General features: G+C 35.8%; 2 protein-coding genes across 13 annotated transcripts in view; both read left to right on the forward strand.

The window, feature by feature from the left end:
- Window positions 1-4,626, forward strand: part of CPT1A (carnitine palmitoyltransferase 1A) — a 49,534-nt gene extending 44,908 nt beyond the window's left edge. For all 12 annotated transcript variants that reach the window (XM_041129096.1, XM_041129097.1, XM_041129093.1 and 9 more), the window contains one exon: window positions 1,480-4,626. In XM_041129096.1, the coding sequence (XP_040985030.1) occupies window positions 1,480-1,566 (87 nt within the window). In that variant the 3' untranslated portion in view covers window positions 1,567-4,626. The remainder of the gene's footprint in view (window positions 1-1,479) is intronic.
- Window positions 4,627-7,479: 2,853 nt separating this feature from the next.
- On the forward strand, window positions 7,480-23,631 carry TESMIN (testis expressed metallothionein like protein). Its single transcript, XM_041129415.1, has 11 exons — window positions 7,480-7,496; window positions 10,855-10,885; window positions 11,725-11,783; window positions 13,867-13,987; window positions 15,708-15,784; window positions 17,223-17,314; window positions 17,985-18,056; window positions 18,647-18,749; window positions 20,246-20,383; window positions 20,934-21,109; window positions 22,554-23,631. The coding sequence occupies exons 6-11, from the start codon at window positions 17,301-17,303 to the stop codon at window positions 22,714-22,716; spliced, it is 666 nt and encodes a 221-aa protein (XP_040985349.1). The 5' UTR covers window positions 7,480-7,496; window positions 10,855-10,885; window positions 11,725-11,783; window positions 13,867-13,987; window positions 15,708-15,784; window positions 17,223-17,300; the 3' UTR covers window positions 22,717-23,631.
- Window positions 23,632-23,959: the final 328 nt, after the last annotated feature.

Here is a 23,959-nt window from a genome sequence, read left to right on the forward strand (position 1 = left end):
GCTTATAAAACTGTTCTAGTCATTGTCCAAAAAAATTTAGTAGGACTTGCAACATACAGTTATAACGTGTTTTTTTCTTTCTCAACATACGCTGTTTTGTTGGGGTGGTTTTTTGTCTCCACTTCTATAAATTTAATAGCTTTATGAACCAAGGAAACCATATTCTATTTCACTTATGCTTTCAAGCATAAAGAAAGCACGTGGCCCACAGTCATCTTTACACATCTGTAGTTCCCTGGAACTTGTGTAAAATGACTCATATCTGTCCCATAAACAGGAAGATGGGTGTCTCCTGTTTTTTGTTATTATAGTTTTGCTTTGATTGGTCTCTGGCTGCAGTTGTAAAGGCAGAGCAAAATGTATGCTCCCTATTCTTTAAATCTTCTTGGTTTAAATAATACTGAAAGAAGCTGGCCCATAAGTTGTAGTCTGTGCTTGAGAAACATAATTAATCAAAAATTTATGAGAATAAGACCCATTATTAGAATGTAGTAGATGTCATCTATTCACTGTCCTGCTGTTGCAGAGGCCTGCTTTGAGTGAGCTTCAATTCATCCTTCCCTTTAGATTTTTATGACCGTAATAAACATGCTGAGTTTGTTCAAGATTACATACCTGACCTAGTTTTCCTCTTTTGACCTTAACTTGTCCGAGAGATCTTGGTGCCTTTGGTTAATGATTAAAGATTAGGAAATACAACGTTGGTTTTTTTTTCATAGTTCAAATTGTTCTTCAGATGTCTGTTAGCTTGTACTTTAAATTTCTCTGTATTTTTTACTTACTAGTCAAGTCAAAGGTCCATACAGAAAAGACAGCATTTTATGTGCATGGCCTTGATATTAGTAGGGTCTTTGTAGTAGGTCCTGTAATGTAGCTAATAATTTATATTTGTAATCTTAATTTTTTCCTTGTACCATTCGTCTGACACTTAGAATAAATGGAACAAGTTCATAGTTTGTTTACACTTAGATAATTGTGATTTTCATTTTCAACACTTTATGTAATTTTTAATGGCAAACGATTCAGGATTCTGATAGGAACTCAAATACAAAATGTTTTTCTGCTCTTTCAGTACTTCTAGGTCATTAGTCATACATTTTCTGAACCTTCTTTTGTTTTCTGAAAATTAGCTTTTGCAAAATCTTGTATAAAAAAACAATATCAAACCCCAGCTATTTTAAAGTAACAGAAAGCTATAGATGCATCTGATTTCAAAAGGAGGTGATCTCAGTTCTGTCTGTAGGAAAGTAAATGCATGATGAAGAACTCATTAGTCAGTAATATCATAAACCTGGATTAATTTGTATAGCATTAAAATTCTTGTGGTTTAAATTCCACATTTTATGGTAAAATACATGCCCTAATTCTCTAAGCTCCAAAATTACAAAATGTTAAAAGGTTCCATCTTTTGCCTAAAACATAACTGTTGATTGACAGTACAAGTCTTTGGTTTTGTTTTTTGTTTGTTTGTTTTTAAAGGATTCTCATCGTTTTGGAAAAAACATCCAAAAAGCAATGGTTGACATCATGGGTTTATTTAACCTTAGTAAAAACTGTACCAAGTGATTGCCTTATTGGTGCCAACCAATCTCCTGTTGTTGGGATGAGAACTCTTCTGCACAGTGAATGAGAGCAAGGTTTCTCAAACAGCTGATGAAGAAACTGAGTCAACATCTTGATCACCTATGAAAACCTTAGCAGTGTATCGAATGTTTCTTTTTTTTTTCTTTTTTTTCAGTAGTTTGGAAGAGGTTATTTCCACAAAGGATGACTTTTGAAATCTTGTACATTTCTAGGGATGAAGTATATTATCACTGCATGAAGTCATGTATATTCTTAACTCCTGCAGTTTTCTCTTAATTTGTATACACTTGCTCTATTTTTACTTAAAATTAGTCTACTTGTATTCCAGAATCAAAGGGATAAAACACACTGTCTTAAACTCAAATACTAAGTTCGATTTGCTATGTATTAATAGCAGAATGTTCTTCAGTGTATCTGTTGCTTTATGTCAATGAATGACAGAACTTGTGGCTGTTTACTTTCATTGTTTTGTGGGGCAGGGTTTAAGGTAATTTCTGTAAAACATAAAAAAAAAAAATCCCTGATATTACCCACTGTAACATATCAAGTTGTAGAAATTTTTTGGTTTTTGGAAAAAAAAACCATTGGGTAGTGCTACATTGGGTACTAAAATGTGTCACCTAATTGGCAGGTATCACATTTTTCTTATTGCTCACAAGCATATTTGCCACATCATTGATCTTATTTCCGTATAAATAATTGAAACTGTGTGCTTGTTCATGTGAGTGCCTTAGAAAAAGAAAGATCCTAAACCCAGGAAAAAAGCTTATGCTGGGAGTTGGTTTTACACTTAGTGGTGAAGGAGGTGAAGTAGTAGTAATGCAGATCTAGTTTTCAAATTATAAGATGGGTTGATGTGGCATAAGTAGACTTGAATATGTTGCCATATGGTGCAGTTAGGCTTAAAGCTCTAATGAAATGCTCCCATCTTAAATAGCAAAGAGCAGTCCCTATGAAATGCAGGAATAACGTTTTTCAGAGCTACAGTTACTCATGTGTTTATTTTGGTGAATGGTATTGGCAGTCGTTTGAGATAAGAGTTTCTGGGTCCCAGGGAATGTCAGTTTAGTTAAATGCAACCTGTTGGATAGTCTGTGAAGCAATGCTGCCTGTAGAGGCTGATAATTGCAGTTTGCCTGCTTTCAGCCTGGAAGGACCACTACTGCATTGGCAACTATCTGCACGAGAAGGGCAAACTATTAAAGCTGTGGAAAATAGCTCCAGAATGGGAAAATCCTGGCCTTCTCAAACCCCTCCTGGGAGATGCTCTTGGTCAAGCACAGTTTCTGAAGGATACAAGGAAGGAGGAGGGGAAAGCTATTTCACTCAAAAAGAAGCATAATATTTCCAAGTCCAGAAATAAAATGGCTACTACATAATGGAATAACTTTGTGCGAGATGCTTCTCTTCCCCAGGCTTTATAGGTGTGGTTACTTTTTACATCCTGCAGTGCAGTAAAGTGTACCTGTTAGCGTAACAATTTTATGTTGGTTTTTTTTTTTTTTTTAAATGTAAGGTACATGGTATTTAGTAGTACAGTGAATGCTGCTCCAGAGCTATGCTGATTTTAAAAGACCTTTGGGGTTGATATAAAACTTCTCATTAGACTTTGAATGTTTTCTGGCCAGTATTTCTAACTTTCCATGCCTCTTCATGTTTTTTTTTAACTCTAATGTAACTATTGAAACACCTGTGTATGTATGTTTGAGGTGGGAAGCCTCATCCCAGATGCATCCTTAAACAAATGCATGCTTACATAAATGTAGGAGCCCTCACAGGAATTGGCCAACGACACTCATCATTTGATTAGGGTACAGTGTGTGGGAAAGGACACTTTGAATAAGCCTTACTGCAGATGGCAGGCCTGGCATTTATCAAACTACTCCAACAATTTTGTAGTGATCTATTCTTTTGGAGCTGCAGACATAATGCACAGGTTTTTTGTTTTTTTTTGTTTTGTTTTTTTTTTTTTTAATTGACCAGTGACCAGTCTGTGCTTAAATTAACATTAGGGCATGTGAGCTTGTAGGATTTTCTTTAAAAAAAAAAAAAAAAAAAAAAAAAAAGCTTAGATTTGACTCTCAGGTTTTGAATGTTTCAAGTCTAATTGTAGTTAGTGCAGTTATCAATGCAATTTTACGTTCTTAGAGAGTAAGTATAATTGGCACAGAAAGCTGTTTTTTATTGTAAATGTTTTAAACATTTTGTTGTGTTAAATGTGTCTTTTTTTAATTTGGGATAGGTCATAATTCCTAAGCAGATAAGACTATTTCATTTTCTTTAAAATGTCAACAGCATGTAAATAAAATATGCTTTTTGGATGTAAATCTTAGAAATCCACAGTGAATGTAGGTTATTAATAAATAACTAATTTAAATCTTGATGTTCAATATTGTGTACATACAGTAGAACTGCTTGCTTTTTTGCTCAAAAGCCATAGGAATGTAACTGATATTACCTAGATTTGAATGAACCTTCTAGTACAGTGTACTTTATAATAAAGTAAAATGTTCATATTCCAGAAAAACTATTAATTTGTTACTAAAACCTTGAATCACTTATTCTCAATTAGTGAGATATTAGTGATTTAAGAGCTCAAGTTAGGGTTGAGTAGGTGGGTTGGATGATAATAAATTGACCTGTTTATTAAATAGCAGCACGGAATTGGTGGAATACCTCAAATGTGCATTTTCCAAATTTCTTATTTCAGCTATTTCTTGCTTGAGATTAGGAGAGCATTAAAAGTGCATTTAGAGGCTACCATTGTACAGGATTAATACCATTCCAAACTAAATATTCTTTTAAGGGTGGGGTTTTTTGAGGGACTGAGGAAGTGTGTGCCTGACCTTGAAAATCATGGTTCTGATTCAGCCTTTGTACCAATTGTTTTTCTCATATAAAATATATTAATTTAAGCTAGGGGTTTTTTTTAATCTTGTTCAATTACTCTGCATCTATGGTTGGTTATTTACATCCAGCACTTTGTCCCTATTTTCTACCCTCTTCTGGAACTTAAAAAAATAAAATAAAATTTCACAATTACCACTACTTAGTACCATGTTTAATATCTTTTGTATCTTCTTCCTAGCTCCCTTGCTGCTGTTTCTGGACTTGTGAAATCATTGCTATTAAATCAAGTTAGGAATGATAGTAGCAGACTATTCAGTTTATTTTAGCAGTGATTTATATATGTCTTGCTAGTTAATAGGGAATGTGTTCATGAACAATTTTTCTTTTTCAGGTTCAGTAGTGTGCTGGTTTTGGCTGGGATAGTTAATTTTCCTCACAGTAGGTGTTATGGGACTATATTTTGGATTTGTGCTGAAAACAGTGTTGATAACACAGGGGATGTTCTCATCACTGCTGAGCAGTGCTTACACAGAGTCAAGGCTTTTTCTGCTTGTCACCCCACCCCACCAGCGAGCAGGCTGGGGGGCACAAGAAGTTGGGAGGGGACACAGCTGGGACAGCTGACCCCAACTGACCCAAGGGATATGCCAGACCATACGATGTCGTGCTCAGCTTATAAAGCTGGTGTGAAGAAGGAGGAAGGGGGGATGTTCGGAGTGATGGCGTTTGTCTTCCCAAGTCACTGTTAGGCGTGATGGATCCCTGCTTTCCTGGAGATGGCTGAACACCTGCCTGCCCATGGGAAGTGGTGAATGAATTCCTTGTTTTGCTTTGCTTGTGTCAGCGGCTCACTTTACTTACTAAACTGTCTTTATCTCAACCCACAAGTTTTCTCACTTTTACCCTTCTGATTCTACTCCCCCATCCCACTGGGGCGGAGTGAGTGAGCAGCTGCGTAGGGCTTTGTTGCCAGCTGGGGTTAAACCACAAGTAGAAAGAAGAAACAACCTAGGTCTTACTTTAGATGAGCTTTTTTCATGAGATCCAAATAACTGCTGGAATGTTTCTGTGAAACAGTCTGTCTGCAAGGTAGTGGATACCAGTGGTTTGATCTTTACAGTGAATAATCCATAGAATATGAATGGTAAGGCAGTGGAGAACTAGTTCAGGCACAGAAATTTAACATTGTTAAAATGTTATTTGCTTCATCTGAAGATTCCCAGCACCTGAAAACTCCTTTGAAATAGCATTAAAACTGGGGACTTCTTTGAGACAGTTGAAGATTTTTTTTACCCTTTAAAGGTTCATGTTCTGTTTTTTAATTGCTGTTTAATAAAAAAAAAAAAACAACCACCACCAAACAACAACAAATCTCTCTCCCCCTCCCCCCCCGCCAAACCCCACCAAAGAGTTTTTTGTGATAGACCACTTTCACAGTTGTTTAACTCACTGCTTTTCTGGATGTTGCAGCCTTTGCTACATGAAAGAGCAGTGTGATTTGAATTTCACGCTTCATCTCTTAGATACTGTTATTTCCTGGTTTTATTTCAAACATCTCCACCAGGGCTGGATACTGAAGTTGTAAATTGGTATATTCAATCTGAACAGACATTCTGTATGGAAACTCTAGGCACAGAAAATACTGATGTATTGGTTTGGGGTATTTTCCTTCTTCCCTTTGCCTGTGTTTAAGGGTGGCAAGCATAAGATGTATCTTATGCGCAGAAGGTGTTGCTGTAGTTGTACATGATGCATGGGATTAATCAGCTCTGGCTGAGACTAATGAAGTCCTGTTGGGAAGTACTAGAATAAAAAACCTAGCTGTTAGATGAAACCTTTGAGAGGAGAGGAGAAAGTGTGAGGTTTCTTTGTTTTATTTTGTTCCGTTTTTCCCTAACTTTAATGGCTGCAGACCTGGGCCAACAGGGTGGAAGTTTGTAACCACAAGCATAAGGAAGAAATTTATTTTGGGTTTTTTTTTTTATTAATTGTATGGCACCTTATAAATGAAAGGTAGCTTGAAATTGTTTTGGGTGGTTTTAGTTGCTGTGTTGTTTTTTTTAACACACAAAATTCCCTGAAAATGAAGACATTAATATCCAAAATGAAAAGTTCAGGTTCGATTTCTGCTTTCAAGGAAACCATCTTTTATCTTAAATGGCCATAGATAGTGGCCTGGCAAGTTTGGAGTGTTTTCTAAACTCAGTGCCATAAAGATTTCAGAGGTGACAATTCCAAGATTTACATGGTGAGCTGTAGAAAGGGCTCTTAAGAGCAGAAGCTGGAAGCCAGCTATTTCACAGAATCACAGAATGGTTGAGGTTGGAAGGGACCTCTGGAGGTCATCCTGACCAGATCTGGTCATGTCCAGATGGCTTTTTGAGCATCTCTGAGGGTGGAGACTCCACAGCCTCCCTGGGCAACCTGTGCCAGGGCTCAGTCACCCTCACAGTGAGAAGGGGTTTCCTGATGTTCAGAGGGAACCTCTGGTGTTTCAGTTTGTGCCCAATGCCTCTGGTCCTGTCACTGGGCACCAACGGAAAAAAGCCTGGCTTCATCTTCTTTGCACCCTCCCTTCCATTTTGTATTTCTGGGCTGAATAGTCCCAGCTCTCTCAGCCTTTCGTCATAGGAGAGATGCTCCAGTCCGGTATTCATCTTCATGGCCCGTTGCTGGACCCTCACCAGTGTGCCCATCTCTCTCTCGTACTGGGAAGCCTGGAACTGGACTCGGCACTCCAGCGGTGGCCTTACCAGTGCTGAGTAGCACTCTTCTACACGCATTATCACAAGTAACCTCTCACTCAGAACCAGGGTCCTGGTTAATCTTTTACTCCTTGTAATGTGAGATAATTTCCAAGGGAAATTATACTTTAAATACAAAACAAACAAAAAAATCCCCCCCCCAAACACCCAAGCTAATTCGGAGGCCGTGGGTGTGCTCGTGCCTGCCTGTGAGGAGTGCGAGACTCGCCCGCGCTGGCAGGGAGCGGCTCTCTGGCGCGTGCCCTGCCGCCATTAACGGTCTGGGGACTGAGTGGCGGGCGGCTGCTGCGGGGGAAGGTGAATTGCCTGAGGGAAGGGGCAGGGACAGGCACTCTACTGAGGGCCCGGGGTGGAGGTGGGGCCTCTCCCTTTCCTCTCTGCCCTGGAAACCAGCGTGATGAAGTGGGGTGGGGTGGGAGGGCAGCCGGAGCTCCCGGGCAGGGCTGGTCTCCTAGCCCGCTCCGCCCCAGAGCTGGCAGCGGCTGATGCATAGGGGTCAGAGACACTTGAGCCTTCAGAGGGTTGGTATATCCCGGTCCCATCGGGGGGACATGGGTAGCTTGACCCTCCCCATATTGTCGTGGTCTAAATCCAGAAATATTAGTGATGACAGTGCAGGTGGATCTTGGCCTATGTCTTTTTAATGGTGGCCTTGTGATACTCTGGGCAGAGGTGCTTTGGCTTGCGTTGTCGGGAACTGGCAGTACTGACATGGAGAGTACAGGCAAGGTTTGGTCTTAACATGCTACTTACTAACACAAACTTAAAACAGTGTAATTATAGCTAAGTACTACATCAAATTTGATTGATTTTTTTTTTTTGACTACTAAAGCCAGGTAGCAAAATTCTGATTCAATTCTGAATGCTGTTAATGTGTTTAAAAGTTAGAAAGAATGTGTTCTTATGGTAAAAGCAGCTTGTTTGTGTTGGCATGGTGGCCTGTATTTTCTGAAAGCTAGATTCAGAACCCCAACAACCTCTTCCAGCATTATGTTTTTAAGTTTCACTGTTACATGTTAATTGGATTAATCTTCAGTATTCTATATACATGTTGTTTGGTTATGACTATTTTATTCACTTCTAGATAGAAAAACTATTCAGAAGAATACCGAAATAGAAAATTTAATTATCTTCAATGAGAAAAACAAATATGAAACAGTTGACAGTCTGTCCGTGACTATGGAGAATCAGATATTGCTTGATATAAGATCAGTAATAGACAGTGGACTTGTAACTGAAATATTTACTCAAAATAATCCTGTTAGTTCTGAAAACTTTGATCTGGAAACTGCAGTAATTAATAATCCCATTGAAGAAGGATTGCTATCTAGCCAAGACAATCATTTATGCACTGTAAATGTGGGAGAGACCTTGTTAGATCACTTCAAGTATCCACTTACCATTGAAAATCAAAATACAATAGTAAAAGTTGAAGTACATCCACATGGAAACAACAGCTGTGATGATGAAGATCTTGAAAAATACAAGGAATTAAATCTTCCAGAAGAAGCTGAACGTATGCATTCACCTTATCTGCCTTCAAATGGTGTCCACTTTCTTTCTTCTGTAGCAATGCAGCATAAAAATTGCAGTGCTCCAACTTCAAGCATTTTCTCTCCAGAAGGAACAGTCAATCAAAATGTCAGAATGATGCCAGTAAGATTAAGTGAAATAGGAATTTTTATATATTCATGCTTGTTTGTGACTTAAATGTGGAGAACTGCCACATGAAAACTTACATGGGATCCACATAATATTTACAGTTATGTCATAAATTTTATACTAGAACAAACTTAGTAGTAAATACAGAAAAAAATTTCTGGTTTATATTGCCAGAAACAGCATGCAGTGTGAACATATGGTTCTGACTGCTGTTCTTTTTTGTCCATGTTATGAACCATATTTTTAAATGGCTGGGTAGTTATTTTGCTTATTAAAAAAAACTTACCATGTCACAAATATGCCCGCTTTGCTTTTATATATTACCATCTGTATTAGCAACTATTAGATAATTGTACAAACTTTTGTTCTTTAGTTCCACAGGTGACACACTTGTCATCTTAATATTTATAGTCCAAATGAGTTAAAAAGTAATTTATTTGCAGCAGTAAACTGTAGCCTGTATTGTTAAATCTCCATGTGGAAAGTATTTTTGTAAGAGAGAGGAGTTTCCCATTGCTTACCATGTTTGGCAGTTTTTCTGTATAGTTTGAAGTTACATTTTCTGTGTTGGATCAATTACTATCTAGAAAGGTATGCAGCATAAAACTTCTTGTGATGTTCACAGGATCAAATCCATCTGCTTAATGCAGGCTATTCATATGTAGAATACTTACGTGTCCTTGCATCTTTGTTTATGGCTGTAAAATATCGTCTGAAGAAATCTCCAAATCTTAAGTTTGCACTGTGGCTGCTTCTAGAAGGGCACTGAGGTTTCCTTTGAGAAGCTATCTTGAAATAATTAAGCATACCAGTTGACATTTTTTTCCATGTAAGTATTTTGACAAACAGTGCTGTTTTCACATTCAAAAATCAAAAGCATTAAAAAACCCCCAAAATCACAAAAATCACTTGGTTGAAAAAGAGGTCTGGTTTTCCCTTGCAGTATTCCACCGAGGTGCCAGGCTGAAGCCAGGTGGCAGCTGTGGGGCTGTCTGTGCAGGAAACCTCCTATCACAGAAATCATTGCTGACGCTACCCAGCCCAGTGTGTTTCCCAGTGGCGTCCTGAGATGCTTGAGGTCTACTGTGACATTTGCCTTACGTGTTTTGGTTTTCTTTCTGATTTCAGGTTACGGTTATAATTTTAAAGTATCTCTGGCTTGGAAGGTTGTTTACACACATGCTCAATATTATCAGTAGTTCTTTAATAACCAAGACCTTCAATCTTTTGAACCATTAATAAGATTCAAAAGACTGGTGGAAGCCTCTAGAAAATACAGATGTGATTAATGCTTAACTGTTGCTTTCTTCAAATTCAAGTTGAAGATAATGAAAATTTGTTCGTCTCTGTACAAGGAGCTAAAAATGACATTTAGAAAATATCTTTCTGACCAGCTGTCTTCCTAGTATCGTTACAGTTTATCACACTAAATCTGCATGTTTTCTTAATCTGCCTTGTTTCTTGAAGGTATTAGAACAAAATTCTAATCAGGTTATAAACAATTTTATTGAAATAAAGAAAGCTGATTCATTTCTACACTGCTTGCTTACCCTCCTGAACTGCTGTCTATATTAAAAGGAAGCACAGCACACACAAATAGAGAGCAAATTGTCTATTTCAAAAAAATCTCAATTCTAATTTGAAACGAGAAAATAGTTGGTTTCTGTCTTTGTTCCATGTTCTATTAATTTGGTTTGGTTTTGAAAATACAAATGTAGGCATTAAGTATGATGCTATTATAGTTGTAAATGCATTAGATCTTAACCATAACTATATGTTGAGCAGAAAAAGCAGAGATAATATTCAAGGTATATAATGGTATCTGGTAATCCTGAATAGGCCACAGCATTTATGTGCTTGATTATGTCATGAAAATGTAAATAACTTCCAATTTCCAAGGCCTCTTTAAGTCAGTGTTTTTGTTTATTCATTTGGCTTTTTAAAAATTAATCATTTAATGCATGAAATATAAATAAAACATTCTTTTCTTCAGGTGTTCAGATCATTTATACCTCCAGTTGCAGGTAAGAATAAATGTATTTGTATGACCGATTTAAAGGAATCCAAAACAGTACTATGCAGTTACAAAACTTGACCAATTGCTTAAGTGGTAAGTGCCCTAAGTGATTGAGGGGGATTTTTTTTTAATATTTATTTTTCTCCTCTTATAAGTTTAGGGGAGGATTTAAATGGCTAAATAAATTAATTTCTGGATTTGGCAGAGTGCAATACGACCCTTTTTGGATAATGTTAATATAACTAAGAATGTTTGAAAGGAGAATGGACCACTGTTCATTCATGTATGTTCATGTTGCTTCAACCACGTACTTCAGTCTTACTTTTGATTTTCCCTTCCTCTCATACCACCTCCCCGTTCCTTCAGGGGACTGTGAAGAAGATATTCCTTCTTGCAGCACAGTTTTCTTTTTTTCTTTGAGTTGAACAATGTTTTTATTTCCCTTTCAAGTTTGCCCACCAGTTATGAAAGTTAGGTGGTTTGCACTGATGCTGCTGATGACAGTAACCTTGTGAGCAGTTGTTTGATGTATTCTGCCCATAACCTGTTCACAATCCTGCTCAGGGTTAAACTGACTGCTAGATTTGATTTTACAAGGTAGTTTATCCTGAAGCTAAATGAATTTGTGCCAAATGGGCACAATAAACCTTTTAAAGACATCAAAAAGACACAGAGTGAAGTCTGTTTTTCCCAGCAAGGCTGTTACAAAAGAATATTAAATATTTCTTTCACAAGAATGTCGTGCTGTAGTGACATCAAAATCTCTTTCATTGATGCTGTAAAGGAGTTCTTGGTATAAAACACTGATCTTTTTGTAAACAAAACATGCTTTATTTTATGTACTAGAATCTTCCAGTGATATCTGTGGCTTACCTCAGACTAGTGCTTCTGTCTATGATGAAATAGTAAGTATGCATGCAAGATTTTATTATTATTGGAAGAATCTGTCCAAGTGTTGAATATCTAAAATGGGATTTATTCTAAGTGCCAGAGGGTAAAAGGTTCTTTCAAACACTGTGCTATCTGATCTGTTCACAAAAGACAGGAAGAGAAAAATGTTGCTGCGTAGATTTCTACACTGCTACATTGTGGAGGAAGGGAGAACAGCATCTGGGTTTTTCTCCTGTTTCCGTTCCTGTTGGCTCAAGTCTAGTTGGCTCCTGTCTGCCACTTGCACATTCTGGTTCCCATTCAGGCCAGTTAGGGAGCGGGCTTCTCCTAAGGCCGCCTGAACACAAACTGCCTGGTGGGGCTCTGTCAAATACCCTTGGGGAGCTGATTAGTATTTGAGCCTTTATCACATGTGCAGTGTATATAAAGGAACAGAGCTGGGGATGAAAATCTGGCTTTAACATTAGCATTCACTGCCTATGGAGAGATGTTCTTTGCAACTTAATTATTCTCTTAAAATGCTTGAATTTTTCAAATATAATTTCCTAGATCTGTGCAAGACAAACTATAGAAATGCAGATATTTCATGAAAGGGAGATTTCTGAAAATTACTGGAATTTTGTAGCCAGGTTTTTCAAGATTGTCCATTCAGTTTTTTAAAGTGTGTACTGAGAGGGGCAAGGCCTCATCTGGAAGTGTGACTTTTGTGAAGATGACACTGTAATAAGGTAATGGATCAGCAAGAAGGTGATAAATTGGTTTTCAACAAATGCAAGTGGCACCACATCTATGATGGAATGCCATGACACACAGTAGTTGATCACCATAACAAAAGTTAATTTTGGAACAATCTAATTTATAGGTATAATTGAATTTGCAGTCCAGTCTCCCATGACTACTTCTTACTTAGACTAAATCCCAATAATCCCCAGTCAAGTTATATAATTCAGGATTAATTCTTGTTTTGTATAATTTGCTGTGACTATTGCCTAACTTCTCCAGGGCAGTTTAGAAATCAGTTGATGCTTCATGATTTTGGGGACACTGAATGCCATTGTTACTGTAAAGTATGTTACTGTTCATTGTTATTCTTCAGGAATATTTTTACTTGAAATATGAGCAAAAATCATTCTGCCATTGACAAGTAAGTTAACTATTCTCAGTATTACATTTGAATATAATCCTTGCTTTAAAATATATGATTTATGCAGATAAATTTTTAAATTTATTGTATTTGCTTGGAATTTAAAGTAGATTTTAAAGCATGCCTGTTAAGATTTAAAACATTGTATTTCAGGCTGAGGTAAGAGAGGCAGTTAGTACTGTTATCAAGAATCACCAAGACGGAGCAATTTTTCAGAGTTCAAATATTGACGAGTCTGGCTGCAAGTTATTAGCATTACACAGTGCAGCAGAGGAATCCAGATGTTCACACAGAAATGATTCCAACCCTGTGGTAATTATATCCTGTAATTGATAGCAAAATCATATGCTAGAGAAAATTAACTTATTTGTACCATGCTAGCATCAAGAAGTCCCACTTAGTAAGTGCTGTATCAAGAATAATAAGGCAGTCCCTTCCTTGGATTCATAGTCTAAATCTTATCTAGTTACAGTGCTACTTTATATATATATAAAACACATTACTTTCTATTTAACAGCTGGAAACCAAAAAAACAAATGAGAAGATTACTTCCTCCAATGGAACAGTCTTGATTTAAAATCACGGCTAAATAAATGAAATGAAACATGAACAATTACAATGGCATGTTCTGGTTAGGGAACTGAATCTGAAGCCAGCGGACTAGTAAATAGCTAGAATATGCTCTCCAAAGCCCCATGGAGCAATTTGGAGAACCAGGAATCCATATGACCTAGGTTGAGGAGCTACAGTGATAGATCTCAATAGCTGCTTCCAAAAATAAATTAAGGGTCAAAAACCAAACATCTTAATACATAATGATCCCATTTGAGAGATTCCAGTTTGTGATTAGGAAGCTTTATAAGACAGGTGGTACTCTTAGGAAAACTTTTATATTTATATGCTTAGAATTACAGTTTCTTAGGTGAAACCTAATCATTAGTTATTCATTCCAGGTTATCTGTCAGTTGGAAGGAGGTACTCAAATACTCTGTATAAACAGTTGTGGCACACAAGGACTAAAACCAGTTCATCTAATTCCTGAGTATCATGACCAACATAATTATCTTCAATCAGGTACAATAAAAATGAAAATTCTCTCTAGCCTGTCAGATGGTATATCATAGATAGATTGTTAATATGCAAATGCATGTGTTTATGTTCTTAAGCAGCAACAGTGGGAGATGAGCCAAAGCTAGTGTAGCTATCACCAGTTATTATTTTACTTCATTTTATAATTAAAAAATTGCTAGGCGCTTCAGTGTAATAAGAATGATGTAATGGATATGTTGAATTTATTGAAAGTTTTTAATATGCAGATTATTTTCCATATAAAGCACATTTAGCATAAACAGCTGCATACGTTTGCATTTACCCAAGCTTGCCACCAAGTGTCACTGTTTGTCCATAAATGAAGAGCAGCGTTGAGGGCTATGGGTGTACTTTCGCCTTGGGATTCAGAATGTCTCCCTAATATTTACATAATTATGTGAACTTGAAATGCTGTGAACTTGAAATGCTATCAGTTTTTAAAGAAAGTAATTTCTGAGGTCCTAAAGTTGATCCTGTTTAGATGGAATAACACATTTTCATCTGAGCAGTGACAAAGTATTTGAGTATAGTTTAGTTTAAATTTAAATAAATATTTCTTTACCTACATATAGCTTCCTCAAAAACATTATTGACGCGGTTTATTTCATTATTTGTTATTATAATTCTATTTCAGTGGTGCATTTTGATGGCACTGTGAAAACAAAGCCTTTTAATATTAGACACTATACAAGCACAGATATTGTCCTCAATATCAATAGGTGCTGAGTGTGAGCATCTCTTAGCAGATGCTCCAGGTATGAAGCCTGTTTACTTATATGTCAGAAGCCATCAGAAGAGTAAACCAGGCACATTCAAGTTAAAGGTCATGTTCCTTCAAACTCTCTTTCATTTGCTGTAATGGTAGGGAAGAAAAAGCTAAGCAGTGCACTCATCTTCATAGCAAGTAAAAGAATTTAGTATAGCAATTATACCTAAAAGTTTCTAGGGACTGATCTCTTCAACTTTTGAATTAAGCTGTCCTTTGGCTTCCATTTATTTTTCTTTCTTTAGATGGGAAAGAAGTAAGTAGAGGTATAAGATTCATCTTGTAATCTTACTATGACTGATGCTTGCTTTTTTCTGCACAGGCCGGGATGCTCACTTAATGCAGTTCTTCACCAGGTCTTACACAAAGACTCTTACAGCTATGGTTTTCTCCATGGGTTTTTAGTAATTTTTTTCATAAGCTAAAGACCTATATTCCAAATGCTCTCTCAGAACTCTGGAAATCTGTAAAATATGAACTCAAGATAAATATATTTAATAATTTCTGATATTTTTCTTATTTTATCAAAATATTTTAAGTCTATGGCATTTGAATTTAAATGTACTTGATGTCATAGAGTAAAATCCTATGCTCAAATTCCTAGCTAACAAATTGATGGTGGGTTCTTCTGTCAGGGGTATTTTTGTGTGGTCAGGTTTTTATTCTTGTTTTTTTGCAATGAGAAAAACATTTCTGGAGAAAAAACTTCTAAGTCCTTCATAGACACTATTTATTGTAGAGTAAGTTTGGATTCAAAACTAAGTTGTAGGAGAAAGTGCTAACAGAGGACAGACAGCCTCAGGTAATTTTTTTTATTAACAAAAGAAGTTGAAGATACCAGTTTACTTGTATGCTGAAATCAAAAAATATTTATGCATAAATGAAACTTTATACACTGTGAGTAGTTCTGCTGTCTTCAGATAAATGTCTTCTTTCCAGATGTGGACAACCCTGTGACAGGTGTACTGGGGCAGGTTTTGCCTGTTCCAGGTGAACTGGTTCTGAATGAACAAGAGGTAATTAAGCTTTATCCTTTAAACTTGTTAAGTACAACATACACTATTCTCCCTTGTCTTAAAATGGGTTGTGAAGTCTATGTTGGGAAGTAACAATTGTATGCATTTTCTAAAGACAGTTTAGCTGGTTTGGACAGATTAGTTCTGCACGCAGTATTCTTTCTGCATATAAAGATTTCTGATTTCAACATATTGTAGAAGTAATACCAGAATTAAAAATACAGTTTTCCATAAGAAAAATAAATTTATTCCAGTTTTGAAACCTTGAATTTGGTATTATATAGATTATGTTATTTCTGAGAACCATTTTAAGACTCTTTTGTGGTGAAGGAAAGAACATTGACTTTTGCCAGAAGAAGGGGACTATTTTCTTCCAGTAGGATTTTTTACACTCTTTTGTCTTGATTAGGAATTAACAGTCATTAAGTCTTTATAATTTTTGTTGATTATCTTTTTTGTTGATGAAAATTGAACAGAAGACTAAAAATCTTTGCAGATGTTTGGCTTCTCACGTGTTACTTCCAACAGAGGTGGCAGCAAAAATCACTGCAAATTTTTAATTGTTAACTTTTGATTTGTGAAGTGAATATGTGATGTCGATACAAACACAGCAAATGGTTTGTGGATATTAGCCACTATCATAAAAGAGGGAAGAAAAAACCCAAGGGTCAGATTGAACATTGACCTAGGGAGTCTTTTGTCTCTAAAGGTGGTATATCTGCAAATTAGTTCCTAAACATTCTGGAGCAGTGGTGTAGACAGGCTTGTAATTCTTCTCTAACTTTATCCCAAATTAGTTGTTTCCTAGATTTCTTCCCTTCCTTTAAATACATTAATTTTCCTCTTCTTTATGGCCATCTAGATTAATTACCTGTTAAAATAGCAGTGATTTACAATTATTCACTGTCCCTCCATTACCAGTAATAACAGCGTAATCCTAATTGTTCTTCCCTTGTCTCTCTCCATAACCAGGCCCATATTAATTGTATGTCTGAAGATACAACAGTGTGTTTTCTTGGCCTGTGAGCTGATTATTTTTTTAAATTTTGCTTAGTTTTCAACCAATTAGATGTCATATTGCAGCTGATCATAACATAAATCATCAAGTCACTAGCCAGTTTCAACTGATTACTGGAATTAAAATCAACTGAACCTAGAATTACCAGTAAATTGAAAATAGTGCACCAACACTGCGGCACTGAAAGCTGTTCTTGGTTCTTTGCATTGGGAGAAATGGGATTCTTGACATACTGAATAGTTTCCAAGAGGAGATGCATGCAGTTTTCATGACTCTTTACTTCCATGAGTTTTTATCAGTAACTTTGGCGATCAAATTATCCCAGAAACATTTTCTTTGTGTTACTTTTCTCTGTTAACTTACAAGAGTATTTTTTTTAAAGTTAACATAAACAGGATATATGCATTTTATCTTGAACAGTTTGAAAATGGACCCTTACAACCAGTAGCTAGCTCTGCCACATTCCATCTAGAACCAAATCTGCACGAGTCAGTGAAAATGACCTCAGAGGGGTAAGAAGCATGAAACATCTTACATCCATGATGACTTTTGAATTTTAAACTGGCAATGACACCTAGACAATTTCACGTTGCATAGCTGCTACTTTCTCGTAACAAAAATGCAAATCTGTAAGAGTGCTTTGTGTATATATCTCAGTAGTCATGATGTCAGTTGCTGGCGGTCAAGACTATGTAGCATGGTTTCAGGTTTTCTTAGGATCAGTGCAATTGTGCTGTCCATTTGTCTGAAAAACATTTAATTTTCTAAGTTAATTTATATGTTTCCAAATCTAATTAGCATGTGTTTAGCCTGTATTTCTAACACTAATGGAATTATTTTAATAATATTTAATTGCAGATCATTTTTAAATAAGAGGCAGGTGCAACCCCAGTGTGAAAGGTGAGAGAGCTTTGCAGTTGCACAACCATTACCAGTTTGTAGGACTAAGGGCAGACCTGTCCCAAGTAGTGACAGCTAGTGGATAGAGGGAGATTACAGGTTGCTTATTCTCTTTTTCTCATGTATTCTGTGAGGCCACACTTGTTAAGTAGCACCAATATTGGTGTAAAAAATAAGATCAGTATTTATTGTTTCAAAACTATAGAATAATTAGTTTTCATTGTAGTTATATTTGTATTTGTGTATTTTTTTCTAATTTTTTTCCTTTTTCAACTTGTGTAGCCTATCTTTTGGTTCAGGGGTTACAAAGTATAAGAAACCATGTAACTGCACAAAATCTCAGTGTCTTAAATTGTAAGTAACAGTTTTTCAACATTTAATAAATGCTAATAATAGTGTATAGATGAAGGGATAAACATACAAGAAATGTGTGCTTTCAAATGAACAGTACATACGTTTCAAAAATTACTCATCTGATATTGAGTTAGAAAGATCCACAGCTGACATAAACTAGTGTCACACAAGCTTGGTGCAGAGGTGTAGATGACTGCATATAATCCAAAGTATGAAAAATAAAAAGAGAAGCTAGAAGAATTGTTCAGAGCATATCTGGAAAATCCTATGTAGAATGTAAATTCTGTATACTAAAATACAATTTCTCTGTCTTGCTGCTGCTTTCTTTCATAAATAATATGCACAGAGATGTATACACAATAATTAATGTTTGATTCATTGATGGACTGGGTGTATTTTACAAAATGCAAAACTGAAAGAGAGAGAAGCTCTTTGTCTAGGTTTGGATGTGATTAAGTTGCAGAGGAAGGAACATTTTTCATGAGAAGAAACTAAACATTCTGCAATAGAAGTAGAATTTAAATTTAAAAATTTGCACTTAAACCAGTTAATCTTTTCATTTCTTATGTTATTTTACATGTTAATCATAGATATTGTGATTGTTTTGCCAATGGTGATTTTTGCAACAACTGTAACTGCAATAATTGTTACAACAATCAACTTCATGAAACTGAGCGATTTAAAGCCATTAAGGTAAAAAAAAAATAGAATACACATTGGTATCAGCTTCTTGTATGAAAAATATAGCAGTATTGTTTTTTCCACTAGTTACAGCATTTGAAATATGTTATTTTTAACATAAATGAAGTTATGTGTTGCGTCTGTATTATTCTTACATAAAGAAATTTAGGGATTTATTTCCTTCCTTTTATAGAACTTCTGATACTTTGGATTAAAACTAGTGATGTGTTAACTGAATGATAATCTTTATTCTTGGAAGGAAGTATTCAAACCCAAATTTAAATTCAGAAAATTTTTTCATGTGAAGGAAAATTTATTGTATCCCAAAGTCAGACAGTAGTTAAAGGAAAACAAATTATTACTATCCGAATTATTATTCTCATTGACAGATCTTCTGCAGTTGTCTCTGTTAGTCTTACTGGTTGACCCATGCAGCAATGCAAAGTTGGCTTTCCTGGCAGCGACACTGAACACTGCACTAGTGAGAAGCAGGTTGCTTCTACATTTGGAGATTGATTTTACTAGTGGAAAAAAGAATAATATGTGGGATAATTTTTGCATGTATGTTGAACTGCACAATCTGGGCAATAATTTAATCTAATATGTATGTTATGTTTTGTAAGTTTTAAAGTGATAATGAAAAGTCTTACTCCACTGCAGATGCTTTAAGGATATATTAATGGCTTTGCGCTTCTTGTATGCAACTCTCCAGAACAATCTTTGTATCATTCACATGATTTCTGGATTGTACAAGACATTGATATAATTAGAGTTAGAGCTTTGCCACATCCAACCAGTCAAAGCCACAGCAGTTTTTGCTGTCAGTATGTAACAACTAGTTTTCAAATCAGATGCTCGTCTGTAGTTCAGCTGATGGGGTTGTTGGTGTCTAAGCACTCCTCTCACTGCTGTAGATGGCATCTTGTAAAGCATAATAGATCTTGTTTGTCACTGACAAAAGCATACCTGTGCCATCCATAAATATTGTACGTAAAGGGCATGTAACCTCTTTAACCTGCCTTTTAGTAGTCCATGGTATTGCGAGGTCTTGGGACCTAATAAAAACCTGCTGTTCCAATCCAATGCTGATTTCAGTGAATGGTCTTTGTATTGGGCCATTAATAAAAAAAGATATGTTTAAAATTTCTGAGATGTATGTAACTATGTATGCAAGGGTTCTTTCTTCACTGAGAACTTTTTATTTCTGGTGAAAGTAGTGTCAGCAGTGAAAGGAAACCAGCCCCAAGAGAAGAGTAGATGGGTCATTTACATTATTCCATAAAAACAATGTATGTTGCTTCCCGTGGTAGAGCCAACTTGGCTTAGTGTTTTGGAATCTTTGAATTCCTGCTCTCACATGCCATGGAAGACTCCTTTATCCATGGGCTTCATATCACCAATGATGTGAGTGGAAAGAAAGGACTTCTTTATTAAACATTGGATCACAGTCATTCAGGTGTTTAAAAACATTTCTTTAATTTCTCATAATCTAGCCATTTTTGTTTTAGGCCTGTCTTGATAGAAACCCAGAAGCTTTCTTACCAAAGATTGGGAAAAGAAAACTAGGAGAAATTAAACCTCACCATAACAAAGGATGTAATTGCAAGCGCTCGGGATGCCTCAAGAATTATTGTGAGTGCTTTGAGGTGAGTCAGGTGAACTTTCCTCTCATCACTTACTACCTTAACATTGACTATATTTTGTAACTAGTAGTTGCAAAAAAGAAGCACTTCTCTTCTTTCTTTGCATTTTTCATCATAAAAGTTTTTGAACATAGGAAGCACAGTCTCTTTCTTGTCATGTCTTTAAAGAACTGAATCTGGCTGAAGTTGGTCAGCTAAAATTTTTGGTATCAGGATCTCTCAGCCCATGACTTGCTCCAGAAGAAGTGAGGAATGGTTTTCTGCTAATCCCGGTAGTTTCTATCTGTAGTATTTTGTTATCTTGCAAAGTTATCCACAAATTGAGGGGAGGAGTGATTTGTCCATGTACAGAACATCAGTCTCCACAGAGAATCCATGGAAAAAAACCTGTCTTGCTTCCTTACTGTATTGATACTGATGGTTTCGCTCTGGGAGTATCCCAGACCAGCACATCTAGAATAAGTCCCTGGTGGTATAGCTCCAATGGTTGCTCAAATGTATGTTTTATTTAAGATTTATACAATTTTTATTCTAAATATTCTATATTTGCCAGGCTAAAATTATGTGTTCCTCTATTTGCAAATGCATTGGTTGCAAAAATTATGAAGAACGTCCAGATGAAAAAAACCAGTTCAATGTGCTAAACTACATGGACATTGGAAATGATGAAGGAAATAGCCCAGTTTTAACATCAACGTTTGAAGAGTTACCAAAATTGAAGACAGCCAGGTGAATACTTGGAAATAGCACTGCATAATCCATTGGTTTGACTTTATTAATTTTTTGTGTAACCATTATCATAATTATCTAAGAAATAGTGATGAAAATGACAGATGGCTTATATACAAGGAAACACTTCACATAGTATATGCCATCTTGCTTCTATAAATAAAAAAATATCTAAAGGAGAGGCTATAACGATCCTTTAAGAATATAGTATACAGAGTTCAGGGATATATGTATTAGTTCTGCTTACAAAACAGCAGTTATTTATGTACAGAGCACATATTTCATTGTCTCAACTTTTTTTCCCCCTTAGCTACTTTATGTTTTTCCTTCAGTTTCTCTGTTCTTAAATTTTTCTGTGTTCAAGCATTCATTTCTAACAAAACCTTGACCAAAGAAGTACTAAGAAAATTATGTTATTAACATGTTTGTGATGTTCAATTAATAAGCATGTTGATATCACTGCTCCTTTGCCATCTCTCCCATTCCTTTGGTCCACCTCCTGTCAATTTTATTTGTGTTGGCAATTTGGATTGTAAAATATCCTAATGTTGTTATGCTTTCTAACACAGTTGTAGCCTAAACTATATTTTTGGTTGGTTTATAGTCATTTGGTTAATAAATAGAAACACCTGTTAATAATAATTAAAATTAATTAAACCACATCTTAATGGATTTTAGGGAGCTTTACTCCAGGCTCTAAAATTTTCAGTTTGCATATATAATTTTCTTTGCTTCTTTGCATCAAATGTTACTTTGAAATTCTTATCTTAATTCTATTTTTAAAATACTTTCTGATGATATATTTTAAAAATATTTTATCAATTTCTGCTGTTGGTAGTATATTGATGGGGTAGATGGTGCCAAGTTATGCCTTTGCTTGAATCACACAGTATGATGAGTTACGTTATTAATGTAGCAGAATGAGTTATGATGTTAACGACTGGTATTTTCAAGAGTTTATTCAAAGCAAGACTGCTAAGGTGTCATTCAGGGAATCCTTAAGGGGCTTGGTGCTGTTTCCTTTAGCAGCAATAGACTGAATTTACATTTAGTACCTCTTAGACCCTGACTAAGCCTTTTTAACACATTTCCTTGTACATAAGGCAGGATCTGATTATTGCATGCAGATGGAGGAAGAGGCTTGTTGTATAAGCTTTCCCTGTCTGCACCTATTGGGCAGCATTTGCGTAGATTTGTTATGTAGTGTGAACACAGTCTTCCATGTGATAAATTAGAAAAACTCAGAAGCAATCTGTCAGAAGCTGAAGCTATTCAGTGTAGAACAGTGAAGTTCCTACAAGGATGTATCTTACAGTAACAGTGCAGCTACTCTGATTCAGCTCTGTGCATTCCAACTCTTAACTGAGTTTTGCAGTTTGTCTTTTAAATTATTTTGTGTATTTAAAATTGAGACATTTCATACTAGTTTCTTTTCCTCTGTCAGGCAACCAGCTGTATGTATATCTTGGGAAGAAGTGGAAGCAGTATGTGCTTGTCTCCTGATGCAAGCTGAAGAGGCAGAAAAAAGAGGTTACTCTGTTTGTCTAGCTGAGCGGATGATCATGGAGGAATTTGGGAGATGTTTATCTCAGATCCTACATGCATAATTAAAATCTAAGGGACTGAAAGTTGAATAATGTTCAATGTATTATAAAGCAAATAAGTATTAATGTTTATATGTTGCCATAGTCTCAACAATTTCGGTACTTAATGATCTTACTTTGATCTTTCATAGGAATAATTTCATTGACTTCAGTTGAATTCTTTCTGAATTATGCTGGTGTAAGTGAAACCAGCACCCCATCCAGCGTTTTTCTGAGTAACTTAATACTGTAGAAAGCTTATTACATTTTGTACTAAAACAGATTTTCTCTGTAGTTAGGGCTTTCTGAGCCCATTCTTCAGTCTTTACCTAGACTCTTATTAAAAGCAAGTTTAACTTAAAATTACTTTATTGGATGTTTATGTGAGTGGAGATGCAGTAAAAACTGAGTAAGCATTTGCTATCTTAGTTTGGTTATTTTATGAATTGTGAAAAAATTCCATTTCCAGTGGTAGTAGGCAAATCTACTAAGTTTAGCTTCGGGTCTTCTCTGTTTTGGCAACTTACTTCTGCTGTCTGTAGATGTGCTATTTTTGGAAAACAGCGCAATGTTGTCAGTAGGTTTGGTATTTACTTTTGGAAAAAAAACCCATGCTAGACTTTGTTCAACATTAGATTTGTTAGACAGATTAGCCTCATAAAGAGTAGGAGGAAGATGACCTCCTTTTTACTCCTATTATAAAGTACAATAGTTTATGATGGGAAAATCTTTTATGTACATAGCATTTGGGATTGAAATTTGTGGAATCCTACATTTGCAATCCAGTTTCCCTTAAAGCTTGGAATAGCTTTTATTTAATTACTCATTTTTCTTATTCTCTGTGACATTTCTTCCTCTTCTCATTCTTACTGTTGGGATAATAGTAGATTTTATCTTCTCTAACAGGAGTAAGATATTTGCTGCTGTGTTTCTGGAAAAGAAAAAAAAAATTAAAAATTGTCATCTAAATGAATTGACAGATATATAAATATTAATGCTTTTCGGTTTTAGACATTTTATGCTAAGTTAATAATATATGCTTAGATGTTTTTGGCATTTATGCTTAAAAGAATAAAGATATTCCCCATGTCATGTTGATTCATGAAAAATTCTTGCCAGGACAGCAGGTGAGACTGCATGCTATCTTAAAATTTTGTTTAATAAGAGGAAGGGCTTTTTTATTGGTGGTAGTTGATATATGAATGGATTGCATTTTATATCTTTGCTTTTAACAACTGCTGCTGGAGATTGCTGAATGTCATAGGAG

This window comes from Aquila chrysaetos, chromosome 16 (genome assembly GCF_900496995.4).
Source record: "Aquila chrysaetos chrysaetos chromosome 16, bAquChr1.4, whole genome shotgun sequence".
Classification (NCBI taxonomy): Eukaryota; Metazoa; Chordata; class Aves; order Accipitriformes; family Accipitridae; genus Aquila; species Aquila chrysaetos.

Coding starts and splice junctions, on each gene's coding strand:
- TESMIN (XM_041129415.1), top strand. Junction 18,750..20,245: donor AGCGATTTAAAGCCATTAAG/GTAAAAAAAAAA, acceptor TTTTTGTTTTAG/GCCTGTCTTGATAGAAACCC. Junction 21,110..22,553: donor CCAAAATTGAAGACAGCCAG/GTGAATACTTGG, acceptor TTCCTCTGTCAG/GCAACCAGCTGTATGTATAT.